This window comes from Berghia stephanieae, chromosome 12 (assembly GCF_034508935.2).
Source record: "Berghia stephanieae isolate SIO BIC M18660-M18661 chromosome 12, UCSD_Bste_1.3, whole genome shotgun sequence".
NCBI classification, from domain to species: Eukaryota; Metazoa; Mollusca; class Gastropoda; order Nudibranchia; family Aeolidiidae; genus Berghia; species Berghia stephanieae.
Window position 1 is genome coordinate 21713206 of NC_088371.1, and position 12672 is coordinate 21725877.

A 12672-nucleotide genomic window follows, 5' to 3' on the forward strand; every position below is an offset into this window, starting at 1 on the left:
AGCACCACATCATCATTACCACTGCTATTACAACCACCACCACCACCACCACATCATCATCACTACCACTACTACTACTACAACCACCACTACAACATCATCATCATCACTACCACTACTACAACCACCAGCACCACATCATCACGACCACTACTACTACAACCATCACCACCACCACCACATCATCATCACTACCACTACTACTACAACCACCACTACAACATCATCATCACTACCACTAATACTACAACCACCAGCACCACATCATCATCACGACCACTACTACTACAACCACCACTACAACATCATCATCATAACTACCACTACTACTACAACCACCAGTACCACATCATCATCACGACCACTACTAGTACAATCACCACCACCACATCATCACTACTACTACAACCACCACCACCACATCATCATCACTACCACTACTACTACAACCACCACTATCACATTATCATCACTACCATTTGTACTACAACCGCCATCATCACCACATCATTACCACCACACACCATTATCATCACGACCACAACTACTACAACCACTATACCACCACCACATCATCATCACTACAACTACTCCTACAACAACAACCACTATCACATCCTCATCATTACTAACTACAATAACCACCAACACCACATCATCCTCACTACTACCAGTACTACAATCTCTACCATTAGGTTTTGGCGCTTTACTTCATTTGAAATAAGGAAACTTTGGGCTTGTATTTGGCAATGTGTTTATGTATCATAATATAATCCTAATCAGTTATCTATTTAGAACTATACAATATGTAAACACAATGCCAAATACCATTCCAATTCCTTTTTCTTGTTTGCGGAAATTCCTCTTTCGGCATTGAAATTCCTACGAGTGGTGTCTGAAACTCCTGTGAGCCAAATTTAAAGTTGGCGTCTCTGTATGGATGAAATTAATAGTGTGAGTTTCCAAACAAAAATGAGTTTTCCCAACTGACATTTCCAACTTATCAATTTTAATTTTATTATTTTATATCTTTTCATTTTGTCCTCATTTCAAGTTAAATAACAATAAATTTTGATAATAATAATAATAATAAAAATAATAATAATAATAATAAGATAATAATGATGATTTGACGAGAAGACATAAAAATAAGAATATGATGATATAAATGGAGGTACAAATGGACTTGATTGTAAACTAAAAAAAAACTATAACCCACCTCGTTATTTGTATTCTTCCGTCAACAGATACAACTCCCAATTCTCCCTCCTTAAAAAAATCAAATGATAGCGAGGGAGGAGAGAAAGATGACAAGATGAGAACACTGACCACGTCCACACCACCACCACCTATAGGACCCCATAATCTGACCAGTGCTGCAGCCATCTCGGCTTACGTTCGAGAGAAACATCTAAAGCAGTTATTTGAGAGTAGTCAGGAGAGCTTGCACACCTTGGCTAGTGTGGCCTCCTTGGAGAAATTACGGGCCCTGGCAGAGGGGGAAGGGAAAAGAAAAAGGAAGAAAAGCTCAAAGCAGGTTAGGAGATTAACATTTTACCATTAACTCACTCAACCCTAACACCGACTACAAGGATGGTTGTCTGAACATTGAAAGCTGAATGTAATAATATCCTTTACATGAGTAAATGTTCTTATTTCACATCGATATACAAATTATAAAGGGACCTATGGATCTAAATATTGACAGTTATTATATTCAGTTTCTTTATATTGATAAGAATAAGTAGAGTATTGTATTAAAAAGCTGTGAATGAGTACTAAATATATATGTGATTTATTATTTTTCCATAAGTTTCTCTGCTCACAATGTAATCTGTCATTGTGTTGATACAGGTGGAGTCGGAGGAGATTAAACTGGACGATCTTGAAGATTGCGGCAGTGTAGAAGGTGATGACAACGATAGCGTTTTGGGTAAAAAAAGGAACAGGAAGTCGTGGAAGGGACACAAAGTCAACGAGGAGTTGGGCGTCTATGCCTGTGACCAGTGTGACAAACAGTTCAGTAAACAGAGTTCTTTGGCCAGACACAAGTATGAACACTCTGGTAAGTGGACTGGAAATTTATAATGATTTAAAGAAAAAAAGAAAAGAAAAAACAATTTGAGCTTTTATGTAGTGCAATATTCACAACATGCCATGTGCTTAACATATTTTTTTCTCTTTTTTATTTTTTGGTTAAAATCTAACCAGGATGTTGTGGCATAGGTAGAAAAAACAGTCACAGTAAAAGTTTTTTTTACTTGAACAGGAAGACATAATTATATTTAAATAAGCCCACATACATTGAAATCAATATTTTGCACTTTATATCATCATCATTCCTATATATAGCTGAGTTATTGTAATTGAGATACTGAGTTGGCTTACAATGAAATATATACATTGTGAAAATAGTAATTGAATGTTGTAATCAATGGATTGACGAGGGAATTAAAAAATCTAACCCTACTTTAAAACAGATTTAATGTCATTTTCAAGAAAAGTAATTCTTTATAATTTGAAACTTGAAATCCTCTCAAGATCTACCATTGCCCTGCAGTATGTGTAATTTTAATGGTTTTCATTGATTATACATTGTTTCTCCGTCCATCACCAGGCGCCAGACCATTCCAGTGTGAGCTGTGTACCAAAGCCTTCAAACACAAACACCATCTCACAGAGCACAGGCGTCTGCACAGTGGGGAGAAACCGTTCAAATGTCGTAAATGTGGAAAACGCTTCTCTCACTCTGGATCATACAGCCAGCATATGAATCATCGGTAAGGGCACTTCATTTATAACATCATCATCATTACCATCATCATTCATAATCATCATCATCATCAACATCATCATCATCATCATCAACATCATCATCATCATTCATCATCATCATCATCATCATCATCATCATCATCATCATCATCATCATCACCATCATCATCATCATCATCATCATCATCATCTTGTTCCTAAACAACAGGGGCAGCATTGTTAATTATTTAAAGCTATAAAAGTGAAAATCTTAGGAATAGAAAAAAGTGCAAGACAAACAATGAACAGAAATGTAAAAGTATGAAAACTTGTCAGACAAAATAGATGGAAAAATACGAGGAACTAATTTTGGAATTGAATATCAGCTTTCAGGATTATTTTTTTTTTCTCCTGTTTATTTCTTTCTTAAATTTAATTGAATTAGTTTATTTATACTTTTGTGTTAAGTACCCTGAGCTTGTGTTTTACATGAGAATGAGCGCTGTATAAATGTGAATTATTATTATTATTATTATTATTATTATTATTATTATTATTATTATCACTTTCACCACCACCTATCATCATCATCATCATCATTATCATCATCATCATCATCATTACCATCACCACCTCTTACATTCTATTTCAGATACAAGTTCTGCAAACCCTCAGACGGTGATGATGAAGAAAGCGTAATAGTCACAGTATGAGCAAATTCTGCCTCAACATTGCGAGGAGACATTTTACTTATCAAGAAATCTTTTGAAGAAGAAGACAGCTTTAAAAGTGAACAAAATGTATAACAAGGAATGTTTCAGGATCAAACCCTTCCTCAGCAAACAACAAGAACCGTATACAACGGTTTAAATATTTCATAAGATTATCCCATGTTGGGATGGATTACTGAGAGTCATGTGGAAGAATGGACAAAATCATTTTTGTCATGTTACTCTCAAGCATGGAACGGATTCACCATCAATGATGCAATTATCAATTCTTCACAACAACAATGTAGAACTAATTGCATGGATTTTGTAATATGATAGATAATATGTTCTGAAGTAAGTTGTCCAGATACTTATGTCACAATATATTTTACATTGTGAGAGAATGAGAATGTAAAAATTGCAATTCCAAATGAGTTTTAATTCTCTATAAAAATGACTGATATTTTTAAAAAAAGATGTATGGTAACTAGATTCAAATATGTATTTTTTACTACTATTGCTACCACTTCTACTACATTATTGCGATTATTTCTAGTCATATAAGTCTTAAACGTTTGATTAACAATGTGTGCCATGTTGTTTTAATTTTGTTGCCAAATTCAGGACCAAACATGTGGACCATTAAAGATAAAATAAACTTACTTATATCCTAGCTTTTGCTATGTTAAGAGTGAATTATCATTTCTTTTTTAATTTTCAAAGGACCACTTATATTAAAATGCAGCTTTTATTATATTTTATAAAATGATTGTTTTATTGTTATTTGACCAATATGATTTGTTTTTTAAAATAGTTTAAATTTTATTGAATTTTTTTTTTAATGTTTTAAAAGCGGACATTCTTTTCATTGTTATTTGGTCTATGTGAGATGCCTCCTCAATTTTGTATTAGCATTATTTCGGGTCAAATCAGATGTAGAAACTTATATCTGAAACCAAAATATAAAGAATCAGTTTTTTTTCACCTTTTTTTTTTTCATGGACTCCCTCCTCATACTAAGCATGAAACGTTTCAGGTTCAGAATCTTTCGTCAGCCAGTGACAAAAAGAGTTCAAACCGTAATACTTCACTTTAAATCCAGAAGAAAGAAAGGATAAAAGTTTTTTAACCAATCTATCTGGATTGAGCGTGAAATATAACTTTTTAAATCTGTATTTTTGTTATTAGCTGAACAAGGGGGTTTTAAGCCTGAAACGTTCTATGCTTAATATTTTGATTCGTCTTTGTTCTTGTTATTTCTGCTTTGTACGTGATATAATATAATACTCAATTGAGGCGGCATATCCCATGAAATCAAAGTGATGACTCATAACCATTCTATATTGACTGTGGATACGATCACCATGCATGTTGGCGTGCTTTGTTGTAGTCTCCTGTATCATTCATTACCTATTCCAGTTATTCCCATATATTATTATTATATTGTTTTATTACTACAAATCTATTCAGTACTGTATATTCTGTATGGATTTTTAATTATTATGTTTGTTTTTTTTTTTGGTCATATAAAACCTGTCTACATACAAACAATATTTTGTCCAATATGACAACTGTATTATTATTGTTTTTGTTGTTTTTGTTGTTGTTACTGTTGTTGCGTTATCTGAGTCACTCATCGAATCATAATAAAAAATAAAAAAATCATATTTTACAACAGCTTTTTGAATTAGATTGAGAGAAAAAAAGAAAGATCCCGAAATACTCAAAACCTTTATATAAGATTTTTTTTTCAGTATATAGAACTATCCTCTTTGCTTATTTCTTAGTAGGTACTTGTGTAGAGTGAAATAATGGCAATATTACAGTGTATAATTAACACCCGAGATTTCCTATTTTTTCTATTAAGTGGCATGCCCTTCTGCTTTTGACAGTTGGTAATCAATGGTTAATATTTCTGAAATGTGTTAAATAAATTTTAAAAATTGTAACGCTCCTTTGGTTTTCAAGTTTCAAGATGGAGCCATTGTTCATGAGAAAATCCAGAGTTTTAATTTTTATTGAGGGAGGTTAGGGGTCACTTTTTACTTCCTTTCCTTTCTTCTTTTTATTTTCTTTTTAAGATATTTTTATTTACTTTTTTTAAAATTATAATTTTAGAGTTCTAAAAACTTTTCAGTTGTAACAGTATTGAATGGAGTAACTGACTCCACTGTGACAAGACTTAGACTTAGACCTTAGAATACTCAAATGATCAAATCCACAGAGGCAAAGTTTTCTTCTTGTAGCCTATTTGTCGGTTCCATTGTTGTCTTATGTCTAATGTAATGATATTTATCTGTATCCTGTATTATTATAACCATATATATCTATATATATTATGTATGTTGTACCATGATGTATTGCTTGTTGTTTTATATATCCACTCCACCACCAACCAAACTACCAACTGAATCACAGTGCTTCCATTCCAAGACTTCAATCTTCCCTGTACAGTCAGTGTTGTCGACTTTCATAGTACGTACGTGTGTGTGAGTGTGTGTGTGTGTGTGTGTGTGTTTTGCATTGATGTAAACATTGTAAACAGGCCATAATTAGGCACATGCATAGAAACGATAGCATACTGATATGATATAGGATTAGTACTTATTACAAACTATTCTCCTAGTCGTTTTTAAAATCTGATTTTCGGAGATGACTGACTGCTCTTGTCTATTTGTGTAACATCCTCTATTTTCTTGGCCTTAATAAAACTCTTAAATCGTAACATAAGCATAATCTGAAATGGAAGGTCCAAATTTGGCCAAATCAAGATTTTTAAAATTCCAGTTTGTATTCCCCCCCCCCCCCCCCCCCCCCCCCTCTTATTCAGAGAGACATTGTCACATTGTCGATCTTTTTTTTTTCTTTTTTTTTTCTAACTCAAAAACAAATCTTGTTTAAAAACTGAACTAGACTACAACATACATCCACCCTGAAATTATAGTGGATGCCGAGAGATTGAAAATCCAACAGCCTCGAAAGACAGAACTTTTAGATATACAAAAACCGGATCCATCGTCTCAAAACAATCATGTCAAGAAGATGAAAACAGATTCATATCGAGATTTTATAGACAATGAAAATAGTATTTATAGTCAAGACAATACGTGTGGCGTGGATTACATGAATTTGTCTAATTAGGGAAAATCAATATAGTTTCATAGATAATGAAGAAATAAATAAATTGAAATTGCATTTTTCTCACAGTTCTAAAATTCTAAATTCAAGTTTAAATTTGGGGACACTTTGGCATGATAATATCAAATGAAGAGGATGGATGACTAATATTATAGTAATAGATCATAATATGTGTGTTGCCTGAGACTGGCCTGATATTGTCATCCAGTATATATTGCTATCTATAGAATGATGTTGTCATTACGCTTTCCCTGTTCTCTTTATTTCGAATCTCATCCCTCCTCTGTAACCCTTCTTCCCGGTCTCGTCTGCTTTTCCATGGGTGCAAGATATTTCCAGCTTATCTCGAATTTTCTGCCTTGTGAAATGGATTTGATTTCCTTTCCATTTCCAGCATCTAGATCACTCTCGACTTAATACTCTTTTGAGGAAGTAGGTCACATTTCAAACTCAAGTTTTTCAGGCTTTCCTAATTTGTTGAAAAAATGGATTTCATGCTTTGTTTTTTTTTTTTCCGGATTTACTCACTTGTATCCATGGCCTTTCTGCTTTAATCCACATGATTATCCAAGTAGTCTTCAATAGATGTATGTCCTTGTTTTTGAAAAAAAACAAACAAACCCACTAAACCAGTAGTCACTACCTTTTTTTTACAAACCGTCATAGACGACTTCTTTTCAAAGTGAGGGTTAACATGTTAATATTGATATAACCTTTATTCTGCACAATCTGTATAGAAATGTTAATTTCCATATATATAATATATATATCATGTAGTCTGTGCTTTCCTCTCTAGTCATAATAATAATATATTTATTGATGTCTACTATACCGCATGCCAGCATTACCTTTTATTCAATTCAATTTATTGTTTATTACCTTTCAGTATTATTAACCCAACTCCTGGAGTACACCATCTCTATATTATTGAATGTCTTCCACTTAATTAGTCCACAACTTAGCTTTATAGTAGTTGTATTAGTATCACAGTATTAGTATGAATGCGTCCCATTCGCTTCAACTTGGTGTTTTGTTAGAGTGAATTGAACTGAATATTTGAAATTAGATTTAATTATATTCAAAGTAGTCCTTCAGAGCCATTAGGCCCATGAAAATGGGAGTTAATCCCGTTTCAATAGCATGAAACTGACAATAGCAATTGCTTGCTACCCTTTAGATAAGACACAAGTCCATCACAAAGTGCTTTTTAACAGATCTACAAGACCTAGCTACCCACTACTGGGTGGACAAGAGGGTCGAAGGGGGAAAAAACTATCTTGACTTCACCCGGGATCGCTCTCAGTCCCTTTATGTGTGAAATGAATGCTCTACCAGGACCCCCCTTAATTATTTTTATAGGACCTAAAGATATATCAAAATTCAATCTTTGGCATCTGTATGGTTCACTCTGACATATCACCTACATGAGCTGGATGGGTCACATATTATTATGTGTTTTTAATTGCATGTTGATTTCGCCGTCAAACCCTTATAAACAAAAAATTTTAAAACTAATTTTTATCCCGTTTCCTCTTGCTTTTAAAATGTACTCTCTCTCTCTCTCTCCTTCTCTCTCTCTCTCTCTCTCTCTCTCTCTCTCTCTCTCTCTCTCTCTCTCTCTCTCTCTCTCTCTCTCTCTCTCTCTCTCTCTCTCTCTCTCTCTCTCTCTCTCTCTCTCTCTCTCTCTCTCTCTCTCTCTCTCTCTCTCTTTCTCTCTCTCTTTTTTTTTCTAATGAAGAAAAGCCTATGCAGTATTAACTTTTATATTATATTATATAATCTGATAACTCATCATGCCAGTATTATTGTTGTCGTCATTATTATTATCATTATAAATATCATGATGTCTTCCTGCAGTTTGAATGTGATCTTAACTATCATCAACGTTGCATACCTGCCAACCCTTCCGCTTTTGGCTGGCGGAATCATTTCTATTTTCTCTCTTCCTTTTTGTACAATTCTGCAATTGCCTCTAGAATTCCGACTTACAAAAAAAAAAATGATGATAATGGTAATAATAAAAATTTAAAAAAAAAAGGGGGGGGGGGGGTGTGTTAAAGAGGTGATATTCCAATTAAAAAAATTTTTTTTTGGGGGGGGGGGGGGGGGGGGGGGGGTCTCAAATTCCTATTTTCAGGCGTTCTGATTCCACTATTTTGAATGTGAAGGGTTGGCAGATCCGATGTTGTGCTAATCATTGTTGTGGTAGTGAATGATGATGCGACTAGACTGCTTCTGAAATGGCAATTGTTAGTTATATTTCCAACCACATGTCTCATTGATGATAGCACGCATGCCAATGATTACATCCGTGTATGTATGCCTATCTACCTGTGTAGACCTGTGTTATATTCTTACCTTTATCTTGATTATTCTTTCTTTGTTATCACTCTAAACATGTAACATAATCATTATTTCTACTGCTAACAGTTCATATATATGCCTTTGTTAAAAAAAAAACCTTTGTAACAAATATTTCTTTTCGTCATGAAGAACATGCTATATTTCTCTCAAATGTATCGTCTTTTATTTCTCAATATTTTTTTTTTTGTTCATCCTCATTCCCTTCTTTTCCCCTCTTGTATCCCCCCCCCCCCCCCTTTTTTTTTTTCTCTCTCTCTTTTTGATTACATAACCCTTGACATTCCTCCAGCAGGAACGGTCAGGGGTCAGTGATTATTCCCAGTCTGTGCCAAAAACTACTACAGCAAACTGTTACACTTTTATTGTTCAAGACTCATGAAAGCTACAAACTAAAAACAAGTGTGAGAAGCCAAAGAAGAGATAGCTAGTGTGCTGACTTTGTATGTGGATTTTACACAAGCTGATTTACTAAAAGTATATTGATGCTATGAGCTCGGCTAAAATACTCACATCCACCAGTTGGATATAAATATAACATACCAAAAAAAAAAACAACAAAAAAACAAACAACAAAAAACCCAAAAGCTGTGTGTTAATTGTTTTAGAAAAGTTGGGGAGGAAAAAACAAATTATTTCATTAGTGTTGGCTAGAATCAGTGACAAATAATTTGAACTGAAATTGCCTGTTATAGTAAAATCCACAGAGCTCAGTAAATGGCCATTTTCTTTCTTGTACAGCTGTCTACACCAAAGATGGGCCTTTGTCCCACTGTAAATAAATGACGCATGATGGATATTTCACAACTGTTTTCTGTAAATTTTTTTATTTGTGTTGCATCAACATTGCCTTTTTTGTGTGGTGTAAGAAAGAGTCTGTATGTATGTGTTTGTGTGTGTGTATGTGTGTGTTATGTTCCCCCCCCCCCCCCCTTTTTTTTTTTTTTTTGGGTCACACAAGTTTTAAAAGGTACAATATAGTATGTAATTCTGTAATGGTTTGTCCTATTCCTTTAATTAATTCTAATGACTTTGTTGGACTATCACCACCTTATCAGTATGTTATCTATTTTTTTATTCCATTCATTATAGCAAGAGGTTTTTAATAGATAACTTTACAAATTTCCAAACATAAAAAAGCAAAAGAAACAAAAAAAAAAAACATGAAAAACTTCACCTCAGTTGCTCAAAAATTTCATTTAAAATTGGTGTGATTTTCCAGATTGATTGAACCCTTACTATGAGTACCGGTGGACAGTATTCTTGCCGCTAGCATCAGTAAAAACTTTTTATTTAATACTTAAAAAAATAAACAATTTAGCGGGGATTAGTATTAGTATTATTTTAAAATTATTTTTGTTGTTGACCAATCAACTAGAGATTACCATTAAATCAATGCATGTCATTTCTAAATATATTTTTAAAAAAATCTAAAATGGACAGACCTGTCTCAAGGTTTTGTAAGAATTGTCTCAAAGTTTTGTAAGAATTGTCTCAAGGATTTGTACAGTAATCGTCTTCCTGCCAAATGTCTACTTAATATTTCCCCATTTTTTCTACTTTTACCCATCAAGTGGGGCCTTGGACGTCTTGGACTCTCCCCCTTGGACATTGCTTACCATAGCAGTATTATTATTATTAATCATTATTGTCATTATTGTGTGTTTGTCATGTGTGCAGTGTGTTGCTTTGCCCTCATGCACCATGGCTGATGAAATAATAAGAGAATATGAATATGGAGCTGTAAGACTTGTGCATTTTTTGAGTGCTTTATCATGACAGTTTTGTAACAGCTTCACTTCTCATTTTCTCTCTGTATATAAATATGAAGAATGAAGAACCCCACGTGTGTATGTGTACAAATTAACTATATAAGCTCTATGATTACTTGATCCCAAAGCGCTAGTCAATTTCTATATCATTCTAATCGGTACCCATAATACTCAAAAACAAACTTCATCATCCAATTTTTGTGTCATTTTTATTATTATTATCCACAATCAACAATTGATAAAAGCTAACGTTTTTGTTGCGTTTCAACAAAACAGTAGTCAAGACAGTTTTGCGTGAAGTACTGTTTTTATGTCAATTTTTCTATTTTTATTGTTTTGTTTTATTAGTTTTGTTATTTGCATGTATATGTGTTGTTGGTCTTTTTGTTGTTGTTGGTTTTTGAATTGCCTGCAATAAAATTTCTGATCCCAATATTAATGATCATTTTCATGGATCAATTTACTTTGTTAGTTTTTAACATTGAAAGAATTGTTTGATCTAAACGTGTAGAATATTTTTAAAAAATATGAAATCAACACTGACATACTCGGTATCTTCTGAGCGTACAATCAAAATTTACAATTTTTATTCTCTTTTATGACGTACAAGAGCATTTGTTCTTTAGGTTGTATATATATGTATTGACATGTCACAACTATGACACAGTTGTGACACAGCCATATTATTGCAATAATAGATTTGGATTTTTGTGGAAGTTTTTTTGTTTGTTTTTGTTTTTTTACATTTTTCCCCCCACCCTCCTTCTTTTTGCTCATAATAAATAATTGCATCGTCTTTACAACCCTAACGTTTTATGAATGAGATTGAATCAAAGGATAATTCAATTTTTTTTTAATGCATTTTTCTTCCCCTTTAATGCCCGCCCTGTACTTAATTAATTTACCATGCCATACTATAAGTGACACACTTTTCTATTTCTAACTGGACTATTTTTATAATTGCCACTTACTGAACGATACTGCCAGATGTAAATGTAAAGAATAAAGAAGCAGAGAAAAGCGTTTTGAATATCTGCCAGTCATTTGTATTAAACTATTATGATGTTCAACAAATAATAATAATAATAATAATAATAATAATAATAATAATAATAATAATAATAATAATAATAAGATAATAGTTTCATCTTATGTGTATACCAAGGATAGAAAAAAAGAAATGCTCCAAGATTTTGATTTTTTCCATCTTCTTGAAGAAACAAAAGATGATCGTTATTCATGAAATAATTTGAAGTTGGCAGCTGTTGACGATGATAGTAAATGGAATGATATAAATATGAAATGTTATGACTGGTTGTTGTGTTATCTTTTGCAATGACCTGATTATGCATCATTTTGGCTGTTATTCGTGTATATATTATTGCAATTGCGATTTGTTAATGTGGTTATACTATAAACTAATGGTTAAAAACAAAGTTTTTTTGCTCTTCTGCATTATAATTGCCATGATTGATAATGCGCCACAAGTGTTTATGTGCTTTGATATATTGTGTCATAAATGAATAGCATAAATATTAATGTATCACTTACCACAGGAAATCTACGCTTGGAAACGCTTGAATCTAAATTTTTAAAAAGAGAAAATTCAATCATTTCATTTTGGTTTAGAGGATATTTTGATTTATTACCAGTTCCTAATTCATGCATTTTGATTGAGGGATTTTCGTAGATTCCAAAAAATGCTCTTGACTTATCCTCTTTTTAAAATCTTAAAAAAAAAATATATTCAGATTAACTATTTTTTGCTATTGTAATCGGTTTTGACTGTATCCAGCTGAGCCACTGTTCTTGCTTATTTCTATCACAATGTTATGTGTGTGAACATAACTATGCAACACCCCTTGGATGTTGTACGCTGGTGTCCATCCGTCTATCTTCTTTTGTGTGTGTGTGTGTGTGTTTGTGTAAGTGTGTGC

The 12672-nt window shown here is 33.0% G+C and overlaps 1 protein-coding gene across 3 annotated transcripts in view; it reads left to right on the plus strand.

The window, feature by feature from the left end:
* LOC144958243 (uncharacterized) overlaps window positions 1-5174 on the plus strand; it is a 177202-nt gene extending 172028 nt beyond the window's left edge. For all 3 annotated transcript variants that reach the window (XM_078890085.1, XM_078890086.1, XM_078890084.1), the window contains 4 exons: window positions 1248-1537; window positions 1855-2065; window positions 2618-2780; window positions 3407-5174. In XM_078890085.1, coding sequence (XP_078746211.1) covers window positions 1248-1537; window positions 1855-2065; window positions 2618-2780; window positions 3407-3467 — 725 coding nt within the window. In that variant the 3' untranslated portion in view covers window positions 3468-5174. The remainder of the gene's footprint in view (window positions 1-1247; window positions 1538-1854; window positions 2066-2617; window positions 2781-3406) is intronic.
* The last annotated feature ends 7498 nt before the right edge of the window (window positions 5175-12672 follow it).